This window comes from Chanos chanos, chromosome 7 (assembly GCF_902362185.1).
Source record: "Chanos chanos chromosome 7, fChaCha1.1, whole genome shotgun sequence".
Taxonomy (NCBI): domain Eukaryota; kingdom Metazoa; phylum Chordata; class Actinopteri; order Gonorynchiformes; family Chanidae; genus Chanos; species Chanos chanos.
The window spans coordinates 13379212-13389452 of NC_044501.1; the positions used below are offsets into that span (position 1 = coordinate 13379212).

General features: G+C 40.7%; 1 protein-coding gene across 1 annotated transcript; it reads left to right on the forward strand.

Annotated features, from left to right (window-relative positions):
* The first annotated feature begins 787 nt into the window (after nucleotides 1-787).
* On the forward strand, nucleotides 788-7914 carry nfkbiz (nuclear factor of kappa light polypeptide gene enhancer in B-cells inhibitor, zeta). Its single transcript, XM_030780018.1, has 12 exons — nucleotides 788-1082; nucleotides 1387-1499; nucleotides 1823-1856; nucleotides 2000-2097; nucleotides 2247-2650; nucleotides 3008-3113; nucleotides 3576-3722; nucleotides 5753-5816; nucleotides 6159-6328; nucleotides 6445-6555; nucleotides 6868-7035; nucleotides 7223-7914. Exons 1-12 carry the CDS (start codon nucleotides 851-853, stop codon nucleotides 7274-7276), a joined length of 1701 nt encoding a protein of 566 aa, XP_030635878.1. The 5' UTR covers nucleotides 788-850; the 3' UTR covers nucleotides 7277-7914.
* The last annotated feature ends 2327 nt before the right edge of the window (nucleotides 7915-10241 follow it).

Consider the following 10241-nt stretch of genomic DNA (forward strand, 5'->3'; position numbering starts at 1 on the left):
TAACGTGCCTAATCTGTCGATTCCAGAGTGACTTTTCTATTACATAAATCTAGGATATAGATATGACATCAAGCTCTCCTTCCTTTCTTGCAGTCTTGGAAAATCCCCGAGAAAAATTCCAGAACTCCTAAACAGCCTAAAATATTGTACAGTCCGCTAGAACTTACATTTTCGGATCCTGCTCTGATGCTTGGTCACCGAGCTCTTCGTGTCGTTGTTCTTTAGATATTGATACCCTATCAGGACTTGAGCAATTTGTTGTTTATAGGATTGTTCTGTTTTCTTTGGTTTTGTTCATGACGGGATGCTGAAATGAAACATGTATCCAGGTAATTCATTTTAATAGCTGGGGCGGGTGGCGGTAATTAAGAGTAAGAGATCATTAAACGTACTCACGGTCATATTTGGTCAGTCTAAGTGTTACTTTGAAAGTCTAAATGTTTTTTCCCTGTTTAAGCCGCATCGTAGTCTAAATCGGGTACATTCGATTGTGAAAGCGATTTAGTCTCTGAGGAGATATTATAATGAATCCATAAATCGAGACCTTGGAAAAATCTTTATTGAAGTTGTCACTGGACTTGTCTTTGTTGCACTTTGTCGCACCCCTATCATTTCCTGAAATGTAACCGAAACACCCTTGTGAAAACTGTCCAATTATCGATGATAATCATCCTGTTTTCTTCAGCCATTGGTGTGAAATTCCGAGGCGTTCACGGACGTCAGTAGCCTATAAACCCTGGGGCAGGACGTCGGGAGTGCATTTGTTTGTCTTGCGTCACGTCATAACGAAACTCGTATTTAGCACTTCTCTTCATTTCGGTACAGAGTAGCCACAAGCAAAACGGACACGATGGTGATTGACAGAGCTCCCGATGGCTATGCGGATTTTATGGAAGTGGACGCTGATGTTATGACGAGTCCAGTGCATCTCATGTCCTTCTATGGGTGCCCCTCTCCGCCGAGCGAACACATTATTTCCGCCGGTTATCAGTCTCCCTGGTCGTCGAATTCCGACTCAGACAATAGCTGGAGCAATGCCGGTAGCCCACCACATTCTGGCAGTCAACTTGCCGGTTTTAACGGTAGGACTCTGGTGTTTCGGCATTTATACGAATGACCTCCTTCGCTAAATTGTTAAATTTAGTGCAACACGCTGTAGTGAACATAAACCGGTAATGTAAGCCAGATCTTTGAACTAAAGTAATTCAAAAGTAATTCAAAATAGTAAATTAAAAGGAAGAATTTTAGGAATATTAATGGAAATTAAAGACGCAGTCACGACAAATATAACTGAATTATTTATTTATTTATAATACTTTATTGTTATGCCTATTGATTATTAGAATTTTTCAAGATGTGCTTAGATTTATTTATTTCTCCGAACAGTCTCCGAGGCCTCAGTGGGTAGCCCTCGGTCGTCGAGCAGGTACCAAGGTGTGCGCGTGAAGAACACGGTAAAGGAGCTGATAATGATGAAACGACTCGGAAAAGAAAGTCAGGTAACCTATACAAAAACCCAGCATGCGTATTACAGACCGTTACACATCTAGTAAAACAAATTAGTTTGTCTATAAATAGAATTGTGGAAGTGTCTTCAATTAAACCCTGATATTCTGCTACAAACAACTCTTCTGTCCCCATTGATGAACTGCGCTTTAAATATCTAAGCTTTGGATCATATTCATGCTTGTCTTGTAGAATTATAAATATATTTTGAGCCATAGGGTCCTACCTCAAAATTAAGGCAGATGTGGGATAAGAGCTTGTACAATAAATTTCTACTATTTTGTTTAATGCGAGTTGTATTTTTGCCTCTTTTCAGGTACAGAAGCAGCCAGTGGAAAATGAATGTCCAGGTAACACAGCATCAATATTTCCTCAGCCTTTGCATTACATTCAGCTGTATTTAAATACAAAAAAATGATAGTAGTTTTATTTATTCTCTTCAGAGTTATTTTTCAGAATATTAATAAAATTTTATTTTATTTTATTTTTTTAGCCTTGACTTCAATCCTACAAGCGACAAAGCGCACTGCTGTCCATATGCCCCACTGTTTTCATAAAAAACCACCAGCAGCCGCACACAACAATGTTCTGGTAGTTATCTCCACTTCTTTACCGAACACTTATGTCTCTTCATGATGTTCTGCAGCCTAGCCATAACACGTGTTCCATATTCAAACGAGAAGAATACTGAGTAATATTGAGCACAGCCATTGAAACGCACGGTATATTTTCTTTTCTAGTCTCAGTACACACAGGACACCAGTCTCCCGCTAGACCGAGACATCTACACTAACAGCATCATGCCCAACACAGTGGAGAATGCCACCGGGTCTCTGTCCATCGAGTCTGTGACAGTGCGCGGCAGCAGCTTTGAGATCTGCACCCCACCACCAGAACAAGACCTGCTGTCACTGTGTGCCAAAGCAGCTCCCAGTCCCTTCCAAACAAACTGCCCGCTGCTCCAAACCGTGGAGCGCCCTTACGAAGCCCCCTTACAGAGCATGACCTCTCAGCCAGTCTCTTTGTCCACCAACACACCATCTCTACCAGTTTCTTTCTTCCAATGGCAAATTCAGCAAGAGGAGGAGAAACTGGCTGGACTGACCCAGGTGGAGCTCACTTCACGGGATGCCGACGGTGACACGTGAGTATGGGGTGGTTTCTAGCTTTAGTGTAATGGCACTTTGCAGGATAGCACAGTGTATGTTTAACACAGAGAAGGACAGAGGTAACTTCAGTAACTAATATCACCCAATAAAGAAGCCAAGAGGGATGGAGGAGGAGGAGGAGGGGGGGGGGTAGGATCCTCATAGATAGAGAGATATTCAGTGTGTTTGAGCTTGCCACTCATGCCTTTTTACTATCTAAACACGATGTAGATTAAGATAAAGTGAACTGAATAAGTTCCTGGAAACAGTGGTTAGTACACGTGGGATTGGAGTGCTATCTAAATAATGGGTCTATTAACCTCTCTAAGTGACCATGTGACTGTGTTTGCCAGGTATTTGCACATAGCCGTGGCGCAGGGACGAAGGGCCCTGGCTTATGTGCTGGCTAAGAAAATGGCTGAAGTGAACATGCTGGACATCAAAGAGCATAATCACCAGGTGAGGGCAGATCCATAAATCACTGAAGAACCTATCAACACAACAGCTTAGAGCAAAGACGGAGTAATCAAAGGAGGAGATTTTTATCAGATATTAATCACAGTTTTGTTATATTTTTGTGTGTACATTGCTCAGTAACAAATGATTACCTGTGCCAAACGATCTTAAGGAATGTCATTGAACAAAGGAGTACAGTTTCTCAACAAAGCCAGGGGAAACCAGAGAATTATACAAAAGGATTTAAGGAGGTTACACATTGGCTCTTGGAACCAAAATAACTCTATCTGTTGTCTCTAGTTTATTGACCTCAAACATCAAACACACACACACACACACACACACACGCTTTACCACATCCTCCGTACCTGTGGTAGCAAGTAAAAACAAGTAGAGGCACAATGTAATATGCAAGGGCGTGAGGAGCATGAACTGAACAAACGTATTTTTTGCCTTTCCGCCCAGAGCGCATTCCAAGTAAGTGTGGCTGCCAACCAGCACCTGATTGCGCAAGACCTGCTGTCGCTGGGGGCCCAGGTGAACACGGCCGACTGTTGGGGCCGCACCCCACTGCACGTCTGCGCTGAGAAAGGTCACAGCCTTACACTACAGGTCAGTTTCCCACTTGCCCTCTTACCATTTTAAGTCCCAATTGGTAATATCATGTCAATGTGGGATATAGAATTAATGAGTGTGTGGATAAATCATGTCACAGTGTTGAAATGTCAGATTTTTTTTTTTTTTTTTCGAGTGAGAGTTTGCAGTGTATATATCACATCTGTGCCTTTATTCCATCCAAATTCTGTTCTCGAGAAATACACGTAAATGTTTGAAATGAATCGCGGGTTGAGAGGTACGTCGTCAAATCTAAAATATTCACAAATAGAAACAACAGTAATAATGACATGATAATGCTGTGTTCTGAATATTTTAGAACATAAGCATATATCCCACTTATGTATGTGTCTCCACACACACACACACACACACACACACATATTTTCATGTATTTGTGCGTGTGTCTGTGACAGTGGACACATATATACGTTTGTGTTTAAAATCAAATTTGAAAGCGTGTGTTTCCATAGTCACCAGTGAGAAACAACTAAATACACGTTTAATAAACTTCCTGGTTGAATGTAGTTGTCCATTTACAAAGGTGAACCTTTTACCCAAAGATTTCAGTGCAAAGTCCTGCATGTCTGTTTTTCTTGAATCACGCGTACTATTCTTTTGAAATGAAATCATAATCTGTTTATTTGTTTAAATGATTTCAGCATGGTCTGTTTTCTGTCAACAATAGAAGTTACTTCTTAACAAACATAAATATTGAATTTCAGTCAAACAAATATTTATTCAGTGCTGACTACTGCTATGGCAAATAGAGGCCCTGTCATAAACTTTAGTGGTTGACTGCATCAGTACACAACATAGAACCCATTTATCCAACATTTTCACAATTAAAATGGAAACCCTACACATCACAATAGCACAGCAACCAAGAGGAAGTAATGAATTTTCTGGGGTTATTCATACCATATCGAGTACGTGGTAATTATGAAACAAACAACCAAAATAAAAAGTATTTGCAAAAAGTGGTTCTGTCATTAACATTCAAACATGACCGAGGTCTTGAGTCTGACTGAAGGGAAATCAGAGAATATGATAGTAAAGAGACATAGCTGAAAGAATAAAAATAAAAGAATTTTGTTGAACTTAAACAAAAATGGTAAATAGTGTTTATAGTACAGTGTAAAATTTTCATATATTGTTAAATCTTCTATCATATCATCTGATTGTCTTCTATGTCTGTGCTCTCCTCTAATGTACAATGACCCATGAGTCTCTCCATGTTCTTTCATCAGCCCTTTCATTCTCTGTGTCCTCTTGTAAGGTTTCATGTTTCAGTATCTTTACTGGTTTTCTATGTCTGTTTCTCTCTCTCTCTCTCTCTCTCTCTCTCTCTCTCTCTCTCTCTCTCACATACGCACACTGTTTTATTTATTTATGATCTCTTGTTATGCTCATGTCCATTATGTTTATTTTTATCACCAAACCTCTCCTTCTCTATCTCAAATATCACGTTGTCATATTTCTCTTCTTTTGTGTGTAAGTCAGTGTTTTGCTTGACTTACTTTTGTACATCCCAAAAATCACTTCCTCATAACAGACCTGGCTCCCCGTGAGTGCTCCATTTCCTGAAAACAGCACAAACCAAAATCCCCTTTCTCCAGCACAACTGGTTTTATAACACACGTCCCCTTTGAGATAAGCACGCTGGCAATATGTCAACCCTTAACTGTTTTCAGAACTCTGCACGCAAGCTTTTCAATAATTAACTCCATTATTTATTCTGTGTCCAACGGTTAACTATGCCCTGAGTGTCAAAACCATTTTAATTTGGGACTGGATCAGTATGTGGAAAATTACGGGAAATTTACAGAGCGCAGCAGCATTGCGTCATTGTGCCACTCTCAATGTTCCCTTCTCTTTCACATGTATTTTGTCCCTCGCAGACATCCTAACAGTCACCAAATGCTCTTTTTTTTTCTTTCTTTTTTTTTTTTTTTTTTTTACTTTGTAGAAGTAGTTTGTGTGTGACTTGTATAACGTTTAAAGAACCACACCATTTGTCTGTTTAGGCCATCCAGAAATACATACAGTGCGACGGGGGACATGTCAATGTGGAGGCAATCAATTACGAGGGTGAGTAGCGGTCTCTCTCTCTCTCTCTCTCTCTCTCTTTCTTTCTTCAAAGGGAAACAAAAAGCACTTTCGTTGAATTCAAGCTTCGTCGTCATTAATCGATGAGCAGCGTTTCAGTTGGCGTATGACACATTCGTAGATGGCTAAGTGTAGAAATTTTTCCACATATTACTCATCGAAATAACAAAACTCAGGTTGGGAAAAGTCTTTTAGCGAGAGCCCTAATCACTTTCACCTATCCAGACTTTCAAAGAAGCGAGAGACAAAAAAGCAAAAGGACCGGGAGGTAAGAGTTTTTTTTTAGACTCTGTTATTAATCACCCTCGTTCCCCCCCACTTCAGGTTTGACGGCGCTACACGTGGCTGTCTTGTCCCACAACGCTGTGGTCCAGGAGCTGAGTCGTGTGGGCGAACCCCGCTCCCCTCAGATGGTGGCTCTGGTACAGAGGAGGAAGCTGCTGGGAGATTGTATCAGCACCCTCCTGGTGATTGGTGCCTCATACGGGGCAAAGGTGATGACGTTGCCCTCAGCCACAGTAATGACTCACCAGAAAAAATGAATAATCTTTTCACGTTATTTCAAGAAAAGAGCAACTCAACAATTCTGTCTCTTCGTCTTTCGCCTCAGGATCGTAAAAGTGGGCGCACGGCGCTGCACATGGCCGCTGAGGAAGCTAACGTTGAGCTTCTGCGTCTTTTCCTCGACCAGCCGAACTCTCTCTCCGTGATCAATGTCAAGGTGAGCCTTTGGTGTTGACAAAAATAAATTAAGGCCAGATTAAGACTCGCAGGATAAAATCCTGGGGATTTAATAAATCAGCCTCTTCTATGATAACAGATAACAGAAAAGAGAAAGTCAGTGGCAGTCCCGTTTTACGAGCACAAACTGATCAACACTCTAGTGTGTTAGTGAGAAGACTCGAGTCTTACGATCACATAAAACCAGAGCCACCAACACCATTGTCCGAGAGCTATTCTACCTGCGCTGAAAAGGTGTAAGCTGTACTCCACAGGCTGTAACTGTCTGCCCTCTCTGCCTTGCGTGTTACAGGCGTATAACGGGAACACGGCTCTCCACGTGGCCAGCGCCCTGCAGGGTCGAATGGCCCAGGTGGACGCCGTGAAGCTGCTGATGAGGCGTGGAGCTGACCCCAGCTCCAAAAACCTTGAGAATGAGCAGCCTGCCCAACTAGTGCCTGAGGGACCAGTGGGAGACCAGGTAATATTAGACAGCAGGTCCCGATACCCTTACACACACACACACACACACACACACACACACACACACACACATACACATACACGTTCACATATATACATTGCGACACATATTTTTGGGAGTGGTTTCCAGTATTTCTTGTTCAGTTCTAACAGAAAATTTCTCTCCGTGTTCTGTTGTTCCGTAGGTGCGTCGGATCCTGAAGGGTCGTGGGGCTCACGTTCGGGTTTACGCGGTCTAGCGTTCCCTGGTCCTGTAGCTCTTGTCAGAAACACTGTCAGTTAGGCAGTCCGGTTTGTGTAAATATCCATTTGCCACTATGAGGCAGATGTCAGTTGTTTCCATGAAACAAGTTACCATTGTTCGCTACTGTGTAGTAGAAGGCAAAAGGGAAGAGAGAGAAAGCACACTGTTATGTCACACTTCAAAGGAAAACGTTCCTTATTGGTAATACAAAGGACGGATGTGTTCAAGCTGTTTTTGCCGTTTTTCCAAAGAGGCACTGCAGATAAATAGAGCTTATCTTTAGATAGGCGTGTAACGTCAACTGAGGTCCATGTGACAAAAGTAAAAGAGGTCACCAGCAAGAGTGACTGAATAACTGCGTTGTGGGTAATTAAGGCTGGAGAAGATGTTACGGAGAAAATGGTGTTGGCGCCTTAACGAGGAATTCGCGTGCTTTATATTCTACTGTAACTCTTAGAACGTCTTTGGAGAGTTCATGCAGTGAGCTCTGGTGTTCTTTTTTTGAACGTTTTGTAATGGTTGCTGTAAACATAAGTTACTCTAAATGTTAACCTAGGGTGTGGTGAAACTGCTCGTTTGACAAATGTGTGGGGAATTAATGTGATATTCTGATTTGATTTGCATTTGATTTGTATTGCCTTTTTTTATTATTATTATTATTATTATTGTTGTTGTTGTTGTTTTTGGCTTTGGTTTGTTCCTTCAAAGTCTATTTCCTTGAAGAACCTGGACAGAGAGGACAAGAAAATAATAAGAATAACAACTTTGTGTTGGCGTGTTAATCAGATACGGTCTTTTCAAGTCCTAAGTATATTTAATGATACTTTTTTTTCCTACTCTTTCACTCCATCCTTGCTTCCACGGAGCCGGATTTCATATCCGCATGACTTCAAAGGAGGTGGAGCGTATCTTCCTATGCGGGTTTGGAGTATTGTAGGGCCTTTCTTTGCATGTTGGACAGGGACTTTTTTTTAGTGGATTATCAAGTAAATAAGATTTGTTGCTGATTAAAAAAACGATAAGATCGAACCTTTTTATGCGATGATGGTGTATTTGTTGTATGTATATTTTATATTGTAACTATAGCCAGTCTCTTAATGATAAAGGTACTTCTGAACGTGTGGAGTATGTCTCATAGACAAGTACTGGTGTTTGGGCTTTTTTTACTTTCTGTTTTCAAAACAATTATGTAAATGTGTTGAAAATTCATTGGATTTTGAAATAAAGTTAAAACTATAGGGATTTCCTGTGTCGCATCATTTGTTGGAGACTGTTGTAATTTGAGATGTTAATTGTTACATGTGAAAGGCAAACACTAAATTGTCATCAGGGTTTTTATCTAACCCTGATGTTGGTCTGGTTAAGCAAAACAGAAAAAGACAAGTCCACATCTATTACACAGAGGCTGTTTGCCTTAACAAGTTAATGTCTGTCACGTGAAACAGCAATTTGCCAAAAGTATTATATAATCTGTAATACACAGCACCTGTAGTTTCAACCATATTATCTGTGTGAGTAACACCTTCAGTTGCATAGTGTTAAAAATCTTCCTCTTTAATTCAGCTTGTAGGTGCAGAATGCAATATACCCATCCTCTGTTGTGTCATTAGATACTTCAGTTACTTTAGTTTATGCCCATTCCCAACTTTGCCCATCAAAATTGGCATACAATTTGCGTTGTAGCCTGTAAATCTGCATTTGGCAATGGTATTTCTGCACTATACATATACTGAGTTATGTAGCAACTTGTTTTAAAGTACCCTTTTCATTCATTTCAGTGAACTTTTGCGAGAGCCTTTCAGAAATATGCACAAGAACTCATATACTGAGTTCTTGTGCATAGTGAATGTCAATTTGACACCACATGATAACTATCTGCCAACACAAACACTTAAAATATTTGTAATTTCTTCCGTCTTCAAAAACAACAACAAAAATCACCTGATGACAGATGTATGTGACTTATGTAAGATTAACCTTGTTTGTGCGTGCGTGTGTGTGTGTGTGTGCGTGTGCGTGTGTTTGTTTTTAAATAATTTGTCACTGGGGCTTGACCAATTTTGTGTAAAAATGAAAAGAAGATCCCCCCAAGTATTTCGGTGGTTATTTTTACAGAAATGAATTTTACCCAAGAGAGAAAGGGGGTGAAAAAGAGAGAGAGAGAGAGAGAGAGAGAGAGAGAGTTTTTTTCAATATGAAAACTGACATCAACTTCTGCTTTTCCCAAGATCGTGCCCCTCTTTTATCTCTCTGTCTCGCTCTACGTTTAAAAATCGATGTCATCATGCTTTATTCTCATGCCATTTTCATTAGACTCTTTTTTTTTTCAGAAAAAAACAAAACAAAATATTTTGGACAAATTTTCCATCGTCATCAATTTTCTGGAGTTTTTTTCAGTGTGTGACATACATAGGAAAAACAAATGTGTTTACTGATGTGTGAACTCATGGATCAGCTCATGTGTCGTTTCATCAGCTGTTTGCGATCTGCGACGCTTGTGTGTGAGTGTGTGTGTGTGTGCCTGCATGTTTGTGCGTGTGTGTGGGTGTTGAGGGGTTCTCCCTAACCTCCCTACTCGCACGGATGCAGAGACAGACTAATGCCAAATATCTCGCTATCTGTCTCTTTCTCTCTCCCCGTCTTGTGTATACACGCACACACGCACAAACAGTCTCTCTCGCTCTCTCTCTCTCTCCTGATACGAGTCCCTTGGAGTTCAGTGACACAAAGAAAAAAGTCACAAGAACTGATGCAGTCGTCTACAAATTCCCCCTGTTCCTGTAGGTATTTTATTCATAATAATCCCCCGAGTAACCCGTGTTAAAGCATACATCCCGTGCAGTTGATCACTTTCAAAAATATTTTGATCATCTGCCTGTGTATGTGGGTTTGTATTATGTATACATTTGGCCATAGCCCAGACCAGTGCTGTCGGTTCAATAGTTTTGCACTTTATGAGT

Excerpts from the sequence above, each read along its gene's own strand:
- nfkbiz (XM_030780018.1), top strand. The coding sequence starts at position 851 with ATGGTGATTGACAGAGCTCCCGATGGCTATGCGGATTTTATGGAAGTG. Across the intron at positions 3,114-3,575 it reads TCAAAGAGCATAATCACCAG|AGCGCATTCCAAGTAAGTGT; the intron begins GTGAGGGCAGAT and ends CTTTCCGCCCAG. Across the intron at positions 5,817-6,158 it reads GGAGGCAATCAATTACGAGG|GTTTGACGGCGCTACACGTG; the intron begins GTGAGTAGCGGT and ends CCCCCACTTCAG.